Source organism: Poecilia reticulata, chromosome 1, assembly GCF_904066995.2.
Source record: "Poecilia reticulata chromosome 1, P_reticulata-male-v2, whole genome shotgun sequence".
NCBI classification, from domain to species: domain Eukaryota; kingdom Metazoa; phylum Chordata; class Actinopteri; order Cyprinodontiformes; family Poeciliidae; genus Poecilia; species Poecilia reticulata.
Window position 1 is genome coordinate 14134920 of NC_088830.1, and position 17468 is coordinate 14152387.

The 17468-nt window shown below is 41.8% G+C and overlaps 3 protein-coding genes across 4 annotated transcripts; 1 reads left to right on the forward strand and 2 right to left on the reverse strand.

Moving 5' to 3' along the window:
• Positions 1-2659: 2659 nt before the first annotated feature.
• Positions 2660-8885, reverse strand: LOC103464523 (protein Wiz-like). Its single transcript, XM_008408691.3, has 9 exons — positions 8716-8885; positions 8201-8272; positions 7256-7720; positions 6258-7091; positions 5592-5951; positions 5106-5320; positions 3980-4112; positions 3725-3884; positions 2660-3643 (listed from the first exon to the last, which is right to left on the reverse strand). Exons 2-9 carry the CDS (start codon positions 8211-8213, stop codon positions 3475-3477), a joined length of 2349 nt encoding a protein of 782 aa, XP_008406913.1. The 5' UTR covers positions 8214-8272; positions 8716-8885; the 3' UTR covers positions 2660-3474.
• A 456-nt stretch (positions 8886-9341) lies between these two features.
• prdx2 (peroxiredoxin 2) lies at positions 9342-13583 on the forward strand. Its single transcript, XM_008408683.2, has 6 exons — positions 9342-9481; positions 10351-10465; positions 10576-10729; positions 11370-11492; positions 11602-11732; positions 13199-13583. Exons 2-6 carry the CDS (start codon positions 10363-10365, stop codon positions 13279-13281), a joined length of 594 nt encoding a protein of 197 aa, XP_008406905.1. The 5' UTR covers positions 9342-9481; positions 10351-10362; the 3' UTR covers positions 13282-13583.
• A 1653-nt stretch (positions 13584-15236) lies between these two features.
• LOC103464508 (transcription factor JunB-like) lies at positions 15237-16694 on the reverse strand. 2 transcript variants are annotated; one of them, XM_008408671.3, is made up of 2 exons: positions 16554-16694; positions 15237-16295 (listed from the first exon to the last, which is right to left on the reverse strand). In XM_008408671.3, exon 2 carries the CDS (start codon positions 16255-16257, stop codon positions 15367-15369), a length of 891 nt encoding a protein of 296 aa, XP_008406893.1. In that variant the 5' UTR covers positions 16258-16295; positions 16554-16694; the 3' UTR covers positions 15237-15366. The 2 variants fall into 2 exon arrangements, with proteins under 2 accessions (XP_008406893.1, XP_008406882.1); XM_008408660.3 differs by lacking the exon at positions 16554-16694 and having other exon boundaries at positions 15237-16503.
• Positions 16695-17468: the final 774 nt, after the last annotated feature.

A 17468-nucleotide genomic window follows, 5' to 3' on the forward strand; every position in this document is an offset into this window, starting at 1 on the left:
TTTCAAAAAGAAATGTCCAGTTATTGAAGTCAACCTCAATCTGAACTGAATTATTAAATGGATCATCATTTAACTGTGAAAAGCAGTTCCTTTTATGATTCAAGAATGTCATTTCACATTTTTGATTCACATAAACAAAAAATTTTCTTCTTTAAAATAAATGTAAACAATTCTTATACAGAGTTAATAAAGCTGGTTTGTCAATTTGGAAAACTAAAAAATACCAAAAAGTTAAAATGTGAGAAAGAAAGCAAAAAGGGACGTTTAAAAACTGTAAGTCAAACTATTGCCATGTATAGTTAAACATGTTCTTGTACTTTTAAACAATCCAAACATGTAGCTCTAAAAATTAGGTAATTTGTATAATGGCTCTTTTGTCGAGTCCTCAAAATCTCATTATTATTATTATTATTATTAGTTCACATTAATTTCCCTCCAACAGAGGCGTTACAGCAGGTGTAACGGCCAGATTGTGCCAGACTCTCCAGCTCTCTCGGGGAAAATGAATCCATCCTAAACCTGAGCTATAAAACCTCAAGCTGTTTGCCAAGCGCTTCAAGCTCGGCAGCCCTGAAAGACAGATGACCTTCTAATTTGGGTTCTCGGTTCAATAAGTGTTTTGAAATTGCTGCTTTTAGTCCCCTGTGCCTGTCGTTGAATGATTGGACATTGACGGCTGTGTGCAGTTACTCAGTTTGGTCCCGTCAGGCTGGAAAGTTTGCAGAACGCCGTAAACGCCTCTAGGTTGGCACCCCATTAGAGCAGCACCCATCAGAATAATCCATCAGTAGCTGGAGGCGGACTGCTCCTGGCAGCAAATCACACGGATTCAGGCCTGAGAGACTTTCACTGTGAAGAAGAAACGGAAAGAGGCCTGACCAGAGGCAGAGGAAGGACGCGTGAAGCATAACTTACTGGAATCGTCAAATGCGTTCTCCTGTCTGCTGCTACTTTGCTCAAGTACATCAGAAATATCCCATCTTTTTCAGTAAATATAGTTTTCCATTTTTAAACAGGAATTTAAATTGTGTTTTAGATTTCATTCTGATCTACCTATTCAAACAGTCACCAATCCTGTAGAAATTTATTGTGTTTTCGATATACTTTCTCTTGATTTTTGGAGATTTTCATGCCAATAAAAGTAAGTTTGGCCTGCTGCAACAAACAAACACCAAAACAAAACCTTAAATAAACCCCAAAAAGATTCCAGCTCAATTAAGTACAATTTCATTCCAAAATACAATACTAATCCTGATAGAAAAAAAATTAGATAATGCAGAAGTTTCTTCAAAAAGTTACTAATGATGATTTTGGTTAATGTTTTAAAAGAAATGTAACAGCAAGTATCTGAAAAACAAGAAGTTAATTGCGCAACTTTAAATTTGAGTACACTTTAATCAGTGGAAAAAATTTTAATAAACCACGATTTCTAGTTTTCCTAGAGTACAAATATAACACAACACCTGTTTCTGTCAGCCCCTCGTAACAATAGATAAGACAAGGAAACATCTCAAGTCAATCAGGTTTGTAATGTTCTTCAGGAAAACTGCTGCTTGTTTTTAATTATGTGCCCATAATTAAAGTCTGAGCTGTAATTAAAAAGTTTTTGATCAACGGAGAGGGGGAAAACAAGGCTGGGTTAGATTTTGCTTCCACCAAACACAATCGGGACGAACTGGGTAAAAAATAAATGTCCTCATGTTAGCAATGAGTGGTACCGAGGGTTAAATATGTGGTTGAAATTTTGAAAAGTATTGTAGAAACTATTGACATCAAAATAAAAACAAAACAGATGAACGTCATTCAACTGATTAAAGGTCAGAGTGAAATGAATTACTGATTTTTTTTCCTGATTTGTAAGTTGAGAGATTTATAGCACTGAATGTCGTTTTACCAAGAATCGCTTTAGATTCTGTTCAAGTTACATTTCCTGTCATGAACTGACTAAAAAGAGAGATCACACTGTGACGAAGAGGATTTTTAAATCAAAACCAGACCTTGGAGTTACGGGTTGAGCTGAATCGAACCGACTCAGAGGCAAAGGTTCACTCAACCGTTTCTCACTGTTAACATCTTTCACTCCAGCACATTTAATTATTTTCACTTTCTAGTATTGGTTTAAAGTAGTTGATAATATGACTGTGCCCACATTTAGCAAACATTTTTGCAATTATATTTATTCTTTGCTTTTTTAATTTCGTTTGATTGCAGGAAGCAACGGGAGTTCTTTGGGTCGAAAAGTGCTGCAGCAAAAACTTAAGCTAGTTCCTCCAAAGCAACAAAAGGACGAATTGCTCCTTCCCTTCTTCCTATGAGATGAAGCATAATATTTCTGAGGCAAAACCAAGAAATGCATGGAAAACCATCCTAAGCTGGAATACCTGCTCACAGCTGCCAGATGTTAGTCGACTCCAAGCAGCAGATGTGAAGCAATTCTCAAAAACATGTTGTAAAACTCTGGGTTCAAGGAACCACAGGGATAAAAAAAAAAAAAAATACAGTAAAAGTAAACGTTGGATAAAAGGAAATTAAACCCCTGCTAATGTAGCCTTTTTTTGACATATAAAACGAGGTTCTCCTGGTCACGTATTCAATACGGTGCATGAAGAGGCCTGCCGTTATCTAATATCACATAATAAAGTCCAAAAAAGACAGAAAGTAAACATGACGAATTTTATTTACAGATAAAATAGACTCGAGAGAAAAGGACATGTGCAGCCTGAACAACCTGTTTGTTTTTGAAATCTCAGCAGAAAAGGAAAGGACAGCTAGTGAGGCTACTGGCGAGGCCTCTTATCAAAACGGTCACTGTCCCGTTGAGCTTTTACTGCATGTTGCTTAGAAATGATAAAAAAACGTTAAAAAAATATAAATATGTGACATAATTCCATTTCTTTAACACACATCGTAAATTGAAAAAGCAGAAAAACCTTAAAGAAGATATTCAACAGAAAACATAATTCATCCAAGAGATGTACTGGTTTTTGTTTTGTTTTCTAGAAGACAACTTAGGAATATTCTGCAATGATATCCCTTCTGCAAAAAAAGAGATAAAAAATTGACAGAAGATTTAATTCATACATGAAATGATTTAAAATCCATTTAGTTTAAATGCATAATAATCTGGTTGTTTTTTTAAGTATTCAATAAAACTGTGATTTAGATCAGAAAGTAGAAAACATACAAAATAAAGATTTGCTAAAAAAAAAAAAAAAACCTAATCTTCTGAGCAGGAGGAGGAAGCTCTGATCAGAACCGTGCAGAGTGGATGTTTCCTGAGTGGGTTACACAGAGCCGCTGCTCGCTCTCTCTCTCTCTCTCTCTCTCTGTCTCTCTCTGTTTCTCTCTCTCTCTCTCTCTCACACGGCTCATGTCTGCCCTCCCATGGACAAGAAGGGAACAAGTTTTCTTTTCTTTTTTTAAATTGACATAAAGACATTGTTCCTTCGTGGAGTCTGGGCATCACTTGTCAGTTCATACGGCCACCGGATGGACGAGTGCTGGAGCAGACGGAGCGGGTGGAGAAGAAGGAGAAGAAGGAGCCTCTTTGCCCTTGTAGCCCAGAGACAGGATGTGTTTCTGCAGGTGTGTGATCCACTTCTCTTGAACGGACAGAGGCCCGTGAAACACTTCGTCGCAGAACCTGGATGGCAGGGCAAGCGGGAGTGAGCAATATTTCCACCAATATGTCATTTATTTGAAGAACAAACCTCTTCTTACTCACCTGCATTTGAGGGAGTAGATTTTACCCACCAGTTTGACCAGCGGAGTCAGAGGCGGCTTCGGCAGCAGAGCAGGGATGCTGCCGGCCCGAGACGGCTGCCGGGAGTGAGAGTGGCGATTTTCATCCCCCGAGGAGACTCCGTGTTGGGGGGCGTGGACCCCTGAAGCCAGGAGGAATTACATGAACAAACAAAAGAAAAAAAAAAAGAAAAAAGGAAAACAGCATTCGGCTCTTTCTGGACCTGGCCTTTCTCACCCCTCGCTGTTCGGATGCCGTGATCCTTCCTGCTTGCTTTGTGCTCATGGTGGTGCAGAGACGAGTGGTGGCTGCTGCTCGGCGAAGCGTCAGAATTCATAGACGTCGAGGCCAAAGAAGCAGATCTCTGAGACTAAAAGAAGAGAAACGAAAGGAAGCTAATGGCCCAATAAAAACTTAAAAACTGGTTGGTTTCTAATCAGCTCTACTTTTTTTTTTTAACAGAGGGTGAGGTATTGCTTTTTAAAATCTTTTAGGGTGCGTTCACACCAGTCTCGTTTAGTCCGTGTTAAATTAACTTTGGTTCGTTTGTCTACAAAGTCTGGTTAGATTGGGGAGGTGTGGATGCACAATCAAACTCTGCTGCGGCCCAAAAGAGCAAACTCTAATCCAACTACAAACCTAGGTATCGGTTCAGTTAAAGCAAACTCTGGCGCAGTTCGAATCTATATGTGAATGCCAACCAGACCAGAGACACCGCTACAAAAGCAGGAAGCAGGCTACAGCGCAGTGCATTCTGGGTAAATACAACCAAAACCAAGGCGAGAGTCTAGCTTTAGAGGGGAAAGTGGCTAATAATCTTTTTCTGAAGACAAATGAGAAACAACACAATCGGCATTCCAGTTTTATTTACATTTTGTGAAGAAGGAAGTTGTGCTCATGTCTTCTTCAGTGGTTCTTGGTGCAGCGCCACCACAGGCGAGGAGGGGAACAGGTTTTTCAACTGGTTTGTTTTGTTTTATGCAGTCGGCGTGAAAGCAAACTGCAGCAGCTGAAAATGTAACAAATGTTGCAATTTTGGTCTCCAACCAAACCGACTCTACTGGGCTATCAGGTGTGAAAAATCCCTTCCCGTTGCCAAACAGACAGAAAATTGAACTCTAGGTATAATTCGTTTGAATAAATCAATAAAAAATAAAGGTGATCGTTTCAAAACTGAATTTTGTACCAACTCGAATTATCTTTGTCGAATATGAAAGCGTGTTTTACGATCTCAAACATTCAAGTGTGACAAAAATAAAAAGATTAAAAAAAGAAGAAAAAGATGATTTTTTGGTGCATAAAAGCATCCACTTCATTTACCCAGCATGTCTAAAAGAACGAATGCGTTTATCGCGGAGCTCACCTTCTTGATGTAAAGGTCTCCATAGCGATAGCGCCTGGTTATTTCTGCCACCTTGTTCGGGTCTCTTCGGATCAGTTCGCTTAGGGTTTCTATCGGCGACGTCGCTCCGTCCGCCTTCCACTCGTACAGACCCAGCTGCCGGAGGTGAGCCCGGCAGTGACTGGCCAGCGCCTTGCGGTTCTCAAAGTCGAACCCACAGAGTTCACAGGTGGCATCTGACACAAGCAGGCAACACATGGGCCAGGTTTGATTAGAGAAAAAAAAAAAAAAAAAAAAAGGTAAGAAAAACGTGTTTTGGTTATGAATATTTAACAACATTTTGGATACATGTACATATTATGATCAAATATTTCAAGAAATTCAGTTCCTTGAAGAATGTGAAAATGACGTAAGAACAGATGGTTCTCCAGCAGAGTCACAGACAAGTCGTCACTAAATGGAAAGTTAAGCGGAAAGAAAAAATGTGTTAGGTCAAAAGCGACTCACCGATGTTTGAGACTGCAGATTTCCCATATGGCGTTTTGTCTTTCATCGAGTAGTCAACGGGCGTTGCTGCAGAGCTGGAAGCTCCTTCCCGGGGCAGAGGCTTCTCCTTCGGAGGCCGTTTGAAGCCCGGAGGACTCCACGCCGCTTTGCCCACCACCGCCGAAGACCCGCTCTGCAGCGGCTCTTTCCTTTCCTCACGCCGCAGCATGACCTCTTTCAGCAGGTCGATGGGGGAAGTTCGGATAGACCAGGTGAGGCCGAGCTGCCGGAGGTGAGCGCGGACGTGGCACGACAGCGCTTTCCGGGTGTCGAACAGCTGCCCGCAGAAGTCGCAGAGGACCGTCGGTGGAGACGGCAGGTCTGTGGAGCAGAGTCAGCTCATAGCCAGGTATTCACACCCCTTAGTTTTTTTTTTTTTTCACATTTTGTGATCTTACAAAAACAAACTGATGTATTTTATCAGGATTTTATGTGGCAGACCAACATAAAGAAGGTCGCAGTTGTGAAAGGGAATTTAAAAATCTGAAAATGTGGTATTCTCTTTAGCTCGTTTTGCATTTTGTCTGTATGTCTACCGGCTTTGATGCTGTGAAATCTTCGTCTATTCTTTATGATAAAACACATCAAGTTCAGTCAGATTGGATGGACGGGAACTTTGTGATTTACCTGACTCCGGAGGTTTTGAGGAACTGGCCGCTGCGGGCGCCTTTTGCGTCACAAAGCTGCTGTCGTCGTTGGACGGCTGTGGTTCAACAGAAATCTCCATCTCCATCGGCTCTGGCTTTGGTTTCTTGAGAAGCGGATCCACGGCCAGCCGAAATCCCTTCTTCGCCTTCGGCGCCCTGTTGAGCAGCGGCTGAGGGGAGTGGGAGCTGGCGGAAGGGCTCGGAGAGAGACCCGTGGGGGTGAAGGAGGCCCTGGACTGGCTGGCAGCCGGAGAGGGCACGGGGACAACGGGGGACGGCGGCGCCGGGGATGGCGCCGTGGAAGAGCTGGCCGTGCTGGACGTTTTCGGAAGATGCATCGGCTCCAGCACGCCGCTGCTCACCAGCTCCTGCACGGCTTCGATGGCAGAGCTCTTCCCCACCAAGTCGTTCACTCCCATGTGTTTGAGATGGGAGCGTGCGTGGCTGCCCAGGCCCTTACGGTTCTCAAACCTCTCCCCGCACAGGACACAAGTGCAGGTCTCAGGAATCTTAGGCCGCTTGCTGGCAGGAGACGTAGGCAGAGAGGTAAAATCAGAGGGACGCTTTGAGGAGAAGGAGGAGGACTTGGAGGGGCTGCTTGATTTAAGCTCGTCCCGTCGCAGGCTGCTGATCGGCTCAAAGTCCTGCTCCTTCATGATCTGGTACAGATACTCAATGGGGCCGCCATGTATGTCGGCGTCGGGAATGCCGATCTGTCGGAGATGGGCACGAGCGTGACTAGAGAGGCCCTTGCGCGTCTCGTACCAGCAGCCGCAGAGCTGGCAGACGTGGATCTCATTGTTAGTTTCCGAAGCTGTCAAAAATAATGAACAAAAAGAAAGAAGAAAAAGGATAAAATTGTTACAAGACAGTTTTTTTTTTCATCAAATATCTTTAATAAAATACTAAGTACTACAAATACGATAAAAACCATTCCACCGCAGCTCTGTGTTTCACTCAGTTTCAGCTTCAACCCACCTAAAGTAAGCGGAGCATCAGTGTCCAGTGGAGCCCACAGCGGCTTGGTGATCGTTTTTTGGTCTGACAGCGAAGAGCTGCTGCCTTCAGTCGGCCTAGAAGAAGAGGGAGAGGACGGGAAAAAAGACGCCCCCGCCTCTTTGAGCTTGACCGGAGATCCCTGAGCGTTCATGACCTTCGCCACCGTCTTGGAGGAAGCATGAGCGTCCTCCGGAGGCACAGGTGTCTTTGGCTCCTGCTGGGATGTTTTCTTAGGCAACGATGGAGAAACAGATGGAGCGGCATCTGGTTTGAGGTCTTTGTCTTTGTCCTGAATGAGCTGGTAGAGGAGCTCTATGGGAGCCCCGCTGTTTTCCGACACGGTCACGCCGAGCTGGCGCAGATGGAGGCGAGCGTGGCTCGAGAGGCCCCGTCGTGTCTCAAAGTAGGCCCCGCACACCTCACACACTACGGGTCCCGAGTTGGCTGCAGAGACGTCGAAGTTAAAGAAAGATTGTGGACATGGAGTGAAAAGGAGAATTATGGAGAGAAGAGCAAGTATGACAAAAACATCAGTGATCAACACATCATATGATAGGCATTAGTATGTTCAAAAACAAACAAAACTCTGTCTATATCAAAAACAGAACTGTAATCATATTTAAATGGTTCTTTTTTATTGTCATGCTTTTAAATTTTCTGGCTTTATACATAGGATTTTGCATATGTTATTGATATAATGTTTTGTTATTTAAAATTATTATTATAAAGATTATAAAGAATCTTATGCTGTCTCTATTGAACAAACTTGATTTTTTTCCCCTCCCAAAATCTATTCAGTGAAGCTTTAGGGATGTAACATATTGTATACAGTGGGACAATAATTCACTCATATTTAGCCCTTCTTAGCTACTTAAAAGTGTAATATAGGATACACAACAACAATTTTATTACTGGTAAACTTACCTTGAGAGTCCATTTACACTGAATAAAGCCGGGGGTTTAATTGAGAGGAGGACTTGTCTTCTTGCAGAGTCGCTAGAAGTCATATCAAATAAAAAAATTAATAACAGAAATGATTTCTGATAACAATAAATCAATATTTCGTCATATTATACTTTGACAGAAATAACCAAGGTAAACAACGCGACACAACTAATATATCGTGTGAAATCTGATCATTCAGAAACGTCTTAATGGCAGTTATCGTTTGTAACAATATCGACTTATTTTCTAATTTTCTTGCTCTAATCTGAACTGATTGCACAAAAACATACGACGAAGTGAAAATTTCGTTTGTATTTTTTAAGTAAAAGCTAACTTGAGCTACCTGTCCTGTCTTTTGTTTACATTTGCAATCCTAAGATTACCCGCATTTTAATAGCGCAGCCCCTTATAAAAGTGAAGCACGAATGAACTACAAATTATACACATCTGTAATTTCAGCCAATAAATGAATCCATCAGCAACAACAAAATTACCTTGGACATTCAAGAGACCGCTCTGCACATCACTCTATGAGCTAACCGGAAGTAGCACGGTACGCCGCTGGAACTGTTCTTTTCAAAATAAAAGTCGCTGTTTATCTATCTATCTATCTATCTATCTATCTATCTATCTATCTATCTATCTATCTATCTATCTATCTATCTATCTATCTATCTATCTATCTATCTATCTATTTATTTATCTCTTTGGGGTTTTTTTGGCACATTTATTTACTTGGTGTACATTTGAAATGTTACATTTTTAAATATACTAACCTAAAAAGTTGAGAATACTATTAAATTTTTCCATCCCTAGTGGGTACCAGACAAAAATCCCATTTACTTCCCAGCCAGAGCAAAATTACCATTAGCCCTTTTGTTTATTATTAAACATATTGCATTTATTAGCTGTTAGGCTCAATTTAGTAGTATCATTTTTCCCCCTTTTCATAGACACTTTTGGATTTCAGCTTTCAGCTGGATTTCAGATATTTAACATAAAAAGTATTTTTCTAAACGTGTTACCACAGTTTATTATTTCGAAGTTAAATTCGATTCGAGGAAACGTCAAAAGTCAAAAAGAAGCGTGACCTGGGTCGCAAACCCCATGCTTTTATATTTAAAGCGCCACATTTGTACTTCCGGAGGTCACAGCCGTCCTGGAGTACTTTTTGCGCAGAATCTCTCTCCTTGGATCCTCTTGCCTTCAGCAAGCCATAGACCTCCGTAGCCAAGTTTCCTGCAGCTCTGCGAAACTAAGGTGAGCGCGGAATATAAAGGTTGCGTCTTTAGTTGAATGTTATTTTAGGAGTGTCTGCATAGTTTCAGGAAAATGTTTGTCCACTAAGGAAAGAGGAGCGCAGGAGTATGAGCGCAGCAGACTGAGCTAAGAATAAGCTAAGCCACAAGCAGCCAGGCAGGCTGTCCGGGTTCACTGCTCCCTCCTCCTCCTTCAAGTGTTTCTGGCTCTTTCTTTGTTCCTGAAGCGCAGCTAACTGCTCACGCTGGTCTGTGCTTGTTTATCGACTTTTTTGTCAAAACTAGCTGAAATGCGAGGCTTTCTGCAACTGGTGAAATCCACTGCGTTAGTGTTTTTACTAAAACACCAAAGTGACGCAGAAAGGGATTTTTATTCATTTCTAAATGAAAGCAAAAGCAATGCCTTTGCATTTAGCGTCTGCGTTCTGCAGTGTACCAAATAAGAAAAAAATGTTGAAGTGCGCATTTTGTGTCATCACTATGTTAAATAATTTGAAACGTGTGACGTTAACGCTGCAGCCAGATGGCTTATTGTTTCAGATTCACATCAAAATAATTTATCCTGCATTAGGTATCCCCCTCGTCTTGGTTTGTGCTGATCATGGTTACATAAGCATAAAAGGCCATTGTTCCCTACTGGCGGACCGTGACTTGCATGTGACCTCCAGCAGGTGTTTGAAAGGGGGCTCATGTTAAGACGTTGCTTTTAAACCAAAAAGGGTTATATTTCAAATGCCATGTGTTACATGCACGTTTTCTTTTTTCTTTTTGTTTTGTTGTAACCATACATTACCCAAATGTCTAGTTTGCTTCTCAGTGTAGATGTTCATTCTGGTGTTTTTTAATGCTTTTAGTATTTGTCTCCCTTAGTTATTCACCATCATGTCTTCTGGAAACGCTCAGATTGGCAAACCTGCGCCAGAGTTCAAGGCCACAGCTGTGGTCGATGGCCAGTTCAAGGAAATCAAGCTGTCTGACTACAAAGGTGTCTTTTTTTTTTATTTTTTATCCCTGGTGGGGAAAAAAACATTGTGTGCACTGTATGCTCAGTATCTGATGAGAACCAGAGTTAAAGCATTTTTTTCTGTCCCTCAGGGAAGTATGTGGTCGTCTTCTTCTACCCCTTGGACTTTACCTTCGTGTGCCCGACTGAGATCATTGCCTTCAGCGACAGAGCAGAGGATTTCCGCCGTATTAACTGTGAAGTCATCGGCTGCTCCATTGACTCTCATTTCACCCACTTGGCATGGTAAGAGGTTCTTGGGAGTAAAGTACTTGTACATAGCCATCCCCCCCGCACCCCCCACTCAACAAAAGATGTTTAAAAACTTTTAAAATCAAATTGGAGTGTCAGGGATCCAAGCTTCTTGCTGTTTAAATTAAAGTAAAAGTTTCATCAGGCTGTCTAGGTATTGATGTTTGTGTAATATCTGCTCCATATGGAGGGACTCTGGACTAACAAGATCCCACCCTAGTCTATCTGCTGCCCTGCTGCCTTTCTGCAGCTGCTGATAAGCGTCTTAATAACGGCCTTCAATTCGTCTCACTCCTTCTGGAAGAAAAGGAGGTGTTGCACAACTTGCCTGATCTTCTTTTTTTTATATTAGTAACACCTTCCTCCTCCACAAAAATAATTGAAACTATTTCAACTCTTGTGTTGCTTAAGTCAGCTGCTGAGTTGCTTTTTGTTGGATTTCTGCTTTTTCCCTAAAAGTCGACTTATAGAAATGTCGCCTCCTGACTTCTTGTTGCTATATCAAACGGCTACTTTGTGCTTTCTGAAACAGAACTTAATGTAGCAGTCATTAAGTGTTGCCAGGGATTATTTTCTTCAGAATATGCACATTATATACATGTATAAATATATATATTTTTCTCCACCTCTTCAGGATCAACACACCAAGGAAAGAAGGAGGGCTGGGTGCCATGAAGATCCCTCTTGTTGCAGACCTCACAAAATCCATTTCCAGAGACTATGGCGTGTTGAAGGAGGATGAAGGCATTGCGTACAGGTCAGTTCGACCCCTTAGATTAAAGTTTTTGTTTTTTGGGTGGTTAAAAGGTGGAACATGGCGTTTTAATGTATTTTGCTGATCCTGGGGTGTCATTTTGTTCTCTCAGGGGTTTGTTTGTGATTGACGGTAACGGGACCTTGAGGCAGATCACCATCAACGACTTGCCTGTGGGCCGCTCTGTGGATGAGACCCTGCGTCTGGTGCAAGCCTTCCAGCACACTGACAAACACGGAGAGGGTAAGTTGATCCAGTTTGCTCATAAAAATTATTATATACTCAAGCTAAATGCTGAACTTTGAAAACCACTATTTTAAGGTTTCTAAGTGGAGAGATGCATGAGGATCTCCTATGATAGATTGTCAAATTAACTTTAGATCTGCAAATTCATGCTCTACTCCTGGAATCAGATATTTTGTGCAATAATCTGGTGCAGTGGCTTCATTTTGCACAGCAACAAAACCACACAGCCCACTAGGCAGAGCAGTAAACCTCAAATTAATTCTGCTCCTGAAACCTGCCTGCTGTATTTGAGTTTAAAACTAACATAAAATGAATCTTGTTGCCTCGACCATGCCTAGCTTCAAGTTTTTTACCACAATGTGGTTTTAAACACAGGAAACCTGTGGTCAGTCACTGTAGTAAGTCTACTGAATGTGTTCTGAGAAAAGCCATTGAACTTGGGTAACATAGAAGCAGACGAGGCTATACTTAACCAAAGTCATTAAGTGGGTTAAAGATGAGTTTTTGGTAATCTTAGATTTGAAACTATATCACAACTGTGTTCAGATTTTTGCACTATTTTTGCTGTTCTTAAAACGGTAACACTGGTAGCATAGTGTGGCACCGCAATATCAATGTTTGGGATATTGCTCCAACTAATATAATCCACACTATATATAGAGTTCTAGTTGCTGGTATTTTTAAGATGATGATTGGGGAAACAACCATGACGAGAAATGGTCAGAAAAATTTGGGTTCTAAATATAATCCCAATATTCAACAAAAATATCATAGCTGCATGTTGTCCTTGTATTGTGCAACAAGCATTGTATTGTAAGGCAATATTTTTATTATTTAAAATAATGCCAGTTATCTTAAAAAATAATAATTAAATGGCTTGGCTTCTTAAGGCTTTTTTTATGTGCAACTTAGGGCCATGTGTTTATTTTGGTAATGTACAAAAAAGACAAAATTCAAGAAATGGGAACTAGTTTATTGATGAAGAATTTTTTAAAAAATTACTGATTCTGCCCAGTTTAAATGTAATTCATGTTTTTATAATGATGCAAAAGCCGTAACCCACTTTGCGATACACGTGGGGGTTTGTTGGAGTTGCTTTACACAACGGTAAAATACTTGCCACCTAATCATTTTCACAGGCTCCTCTAAAACTATTTTTGTTTCAGAGGAGCAGCGACCGGAGACGAATAAAGAAACAAAAGGAGCCTATTGCACAAAACCAAATAATACCCTGAAGTTTTACAAACATTTACTGCATCTGAACATGTACTGCACATATTTGTCAAAAAGAACGTAATGAAACTGAAGTAGCCATCTGCCTTCATAGCTCAGCCTTAACTAGCAGCAATATTGGTTTATCCTCTTGGACATTCACACATGTGTACTTTCTCCTGTGATAAACTACGTTATCAACCACATGTGACACTTGAAGTAAACTTTATCCCTCTTCTATCTCTGCACAGTTTGTCCCGCCGGCTGGAAGCCTGGGAGCGACACGATCATCCCCGACGTGCAGAAGAGCAAAGCCTTCTTCTCCAAGCAGTAAATCCCAAGGTCTTCTGTCCAGCAGATTGGTCATGAGTGCAGCACTTGTTTCTGGATTGGAGGTTTCCCTGTGAAGTACTACAGATCTCGCACCCATTAGAACAAACTTATCAACTTCCTCTACAAGTATTATCCTTGTCTGCTCAGGCTACAGTTGATGGGATAACCTCTTAGTCTCACGCACTGAAACTATAGTTTAGTTTTGCTCCTTTTTTTTTTTGTTTGTTTGTTTTTAAAAAAGTGATATTTTTTCCTTGCTGTCATTTGCTACCATCTCTATTAAAACTGTGGGAGAACACTGTCTGCTCTGTGCACATAAATGTTTTTGAATCTCAATTCATTAATGACCTCTAGGTGGCAGCAAAACTCTAAATCTGACATGAGTCTCTAATCTGTGAGGGGTTTTATTTTTTTTTTCTTCCTTTCTTTTTCTTCTGTTCTTGGACCTGAGGCAGTTGAACAGCTTTGCCTGGCAGAAGATCACAGTACGTCACCAAGCTGCCAAGTCTTGGTTAATATTGGAGTTATTGTGGTGGTTGACTCAGCACAACAATCGGCGATTGCCAAATGGCTCCAATCCCTGTTAGGAAAGATTGGATAGTTGAATATATATGTCTATATATCCAATTTAAAATTGAGTGGAAGTGTTGTAATAAAATGTAATCATTTTGACTGAAACCATAATATTAAAGTATAAAAGTACTCCAAATTAGTAAACATCTCCTTGAATAATCACTTCTGTAAATGACAGAAAATTGGGACATGAAGAAAAAAAACCTGTGTAAACATGCATGTCGGATTTTATTTAAAAGGAAACCCTGTAAACATTTAACTATTTCAGTCATGTACCACTAGTACTTTAGGGATCTTTTTATCTGTTAAATCTAACCTTTGGAGAAGGTGTGAGGATGTCGTTGCTCTCGTAAAGATTGGTCTCATTTTATTCATGTCTTAACTAATTACGTTGTAAAAGTTTTAAAATAATTAAGTGAAAATATATCCAAGATTCTTTAGGTGTTTATTTGCTCCATGAATTGATATATTCCAAAGAAAAACTTAATCTATTGGCCTACCCTCCAAAGATAGGTGACTTAAGTTTGACTCTTTTTATTTCATTTGATTATTTCCACCAACTTTTCCTAGCAAGTTTTATAACTGAATAAAAAAGTAATTTAATGAATTTAGCATTAGCATATTAGTTGCTTTTTCTTAATACCTGTGCTTTCAAACTTTTTTCTTTCTTTTTTTTTTGTTCAAATTTGACGTTTTTCATCTCAAGTCTTTCCGCCAGCTTTTCTTTCCGACTACATTTTTAACTTAAACGTCATTACGACATGTTTTCATGGAACTTTTTTTTTTCTCTCTCTTTCCTGAGCTGTTGATCACAAGGCTTGTTTTGGGAAACCAAAAGCAGAATGGGGGGGAAACTCCCTTCTCTAGAATTAAACTCATTGACAAACCTCTCTCTCGCTGTGGTGTGAAGGGGAGAGCGCAGCCTCTGACTGGCAATGTAGGAGGGAGTTCCCGGAAACCTTGTCGTGATATGACGTCCGCACGCAACAGTTGCCGTATATGGGTTTACGCACGTACGTCAGTAAGGAGGGGAGGGGGGGAAAAGTCCTACGCTGGGACGTTTTGGCAACTTCTGGTGTAAACTTCTGATCAGTGACAACAAGTGTGGTTATATTTACGAGAAATACGACCGTGTTTTTTTCAAAGAACAGACATTTATAAGCAGCATGGTATTTTAATTACGTTTTCTTTTACTTAAATATTATCGTACAGGTACAAAAAAAAGAAAGAAATACAAATAACTTATACACTTAAAAAGCATCACAAAGGGGCGAACAAAAAAAAAAAATGTAAACAGGGAAAGCCAAGACGACACTTTTAAAAACGTATTCAAAAATGTCCCTAAGTGTTTCTTGTAGGCTGATTGTAGGATTTCTTGTCTGGCTTTTTATTTTTTTATTTATTTATTTTTTTAAAGCCACATACGTTTCAGTTCTCATCCACTCAGCGTATAAAGTCTTATGTTTTTCAGTGCAGTTTTTGTCCAGTGTTCATTAAAAAGTGCATAATTTCTTCAGTAAGACTTCACTTTCGGCGCTAACATGAGCTGGCAGCCACTGCTCACATGAGTCATGACTTTCTGTTTGAGCTGGGCCACCTGCTCCCGCAGCAGGGAGGCCGTGTTCGACAGTCCGGCGTTGTCCGTTTTCAACACCTTCACCTTGTCCTCCAACCGGGCGATGCGCTCCAGTTTGCGCCTCCGACACTTGGAAGCTGCCAACCGATTCCTCAGCCGCTTGCGCTCCGCCTTGATCCGCTCCTGGTTCTCCAGGTCGATGGGGGACATCGGCGGGGAGCTGTTGTCGCTGCTCTGCATGTCGGGAACTGTCTGGGGCTCCTCCTTCAAACCCCCGAAGCGCTGCGAGTGGACGCCAGCTCCAGCCAGAGAGTGCTGGAAGTGGTGCGACCCGTGCGCCACGGCCTGGGGATGCTGGTGGTACTGGTGGTGCGGCAGGTAGCTGATGGTTGTGGACGGGTAGCTGGCCGTGGAGGTCAGGCTGGGGTTCGTGGTGCAGCTGCTCAGGGTCGTGTACTCCAGCGGTTCCGTCTGCATAGAGTGGGCGAACACGGCGCCCGGAGGCGGACACGCGATCCCGCCGGTGCCGATGGAGACGTTAGGAGGCGCCATCTGGTTCATCTTGTGCAGATCGTCCAGGGCTTTGACGAAGCCTTCTGCGAACACCTCCTGGTCCTCTGTGATGCCGCGGTTGTAGAGGTACTGTGCGGGGGTCGGCGTAGTGATGACCCCGTTGCTGCTCTGGATGATGAGCCGCTCGAGTTCAGGCGAAGCGAGCTTCAGCGAGCCCACGTCCGCGGTGCCCGCCGGGTAGAAATCACTGTCTGCGCGCAGGTGCTGTGTCTTGAAGCTCGAGTTCCGATATGAATCGGAGAAGTTCAAGTTCATATTCTGCTTTAGCAGCTTGTAGTCTGGCAGGGCAGCGCCTGGATGGCCATAAGCAGAGAGAAACGAGTCGTCATAAAAAGGCTGTTCCATTATTGTGGACATATTGTGTTTTTTTTTTCTTTAAAAAAAAAAAAAAAAAACGACAGTCAAATACAAGAGTGCGCTGCAAACGATGCTGCTGTGTCCCAAATGTGCCAATATCCAGCGCAAAGTCCCGCTGTATTTATTAATGCTACGAAAAACAGCAAAACTTCCAAAACATGGGAACTGTACTGTACCAAGTCGTCGGTTTGTACCTTTAGATGGATTCAAAGCGGAGTCCAGAGATTTATTCAGATGTTTTCATTCCTCTTCTTCTCTCTGTAAGTCCTAACTTGTCCTCAGTTTCCTTATTACTGGCAGCGGCCGAGGCGCTCCTCTGCTTTTAAAGCGCGTCTCAAGAGGAGCCCGCTGATTGGCTGCTGCGTTAGAGGTCCCGCCTACCGCCGTGAGATTGACATTGACGTTGTTGCCAGTAATCCAAGAGCCATAAACAAGACAAGGGGAAACTCGGTGCAGGTAAACAAGACGACTCTTAAGTTAAATCCACATTTATGTATTTAAAGAAAGAAAGGGGAAAAAAAGTGATTTAGAAAGCATCAAAATTTAAAATAAAAAAATAAAAGTCAGCGAGGGAGCCTGATGTATCATTAAGTGATCAGCTGTTCTAAAGCAACCGGTTTTTCTCCAGTCCATGGATATATAGTCTGGCGCTGAGTCATGAGATCCAAACTGATACGGGCCGCTCCATATTTGGGTATCCTGGAGCACCAGTTCCTCCCTGCCTGGAGCAGGAAGCCAATCCCATCCTGGCCCGCTTCCAGCTCCATGACATCGCTGTGGGAGGAGGAGGAGTAGGAGGAGGAGGAGATGTAATTCTGCTCTCGTCCAGCCAGAGGACGAGGAGAAGCTGGGTTCGCGTCAAACATGCCCAAAAGTATCTGGCAACGACTTGGTATATGACAGAGTATTTAAAAATCCCCTGTTTTATTGAGTTTTGGCTACCTAGTTTAAAAAAAAAAAAATTTTTTTAAAACCCAAGAGGAAATCTGGTTGTGTCTTGTAAATTTATGTTTTTTCTTTATTGTAGCTTGAGGCATTCCTGGATGAGTGAACACATGACACAGCTGCTTAGGTATTTGTGACGGAAGACGTCTTAACTGAACTGAACA

Bases quoted from the DNA above. Each gene is read 5' to 3' on its own strand.
- LOC103464523 (XM_008408691.3), bottom strand. The intron at 7,092-7,255 runs GTGGGTTGAAGC...TATTTTTGACAG, and splicing joins TGATGCTCCGCTTACTTTAG to CTTCGGAAACTAACAATGAG. The intron at 5,952-6,257 runs GTAAATCACAAA...TCTGCTCCACAG, and splicing joins CTCAAAACCTCCGGAGTCAG to ACCTGCCGTCTCCACCGACG.
- prdx2 (XM_008408683.2), top strand. From the start codon at position 10,363: ATGTCTTCTGGAAACGCTCAGATTGGCAAACCTGCGCCAGAGTTCAAG. The intron at 10,466-10,575 runs GTGTCTTTTTTT...TCTGTCCCTCAG, and splicing joins CAAGCTGTCTGACTACAAAG to GGAAGTATGTGGTCGTCTTC. The intron at 11,733-13,198 runs GTAAGTTGATCC...ATCTCTGCACAG, and splicing joins CACTGACAAACACGGAGAGG to TTTGTCCCGCCGGCTGGAAG.
- LOC103464508 (XM_008408660.3), bottom strand. From the start codon at position 16,359: ATGTCCACAATAATGGAACAGCCTTTTTATGACGACTCGTTTCTCTCT.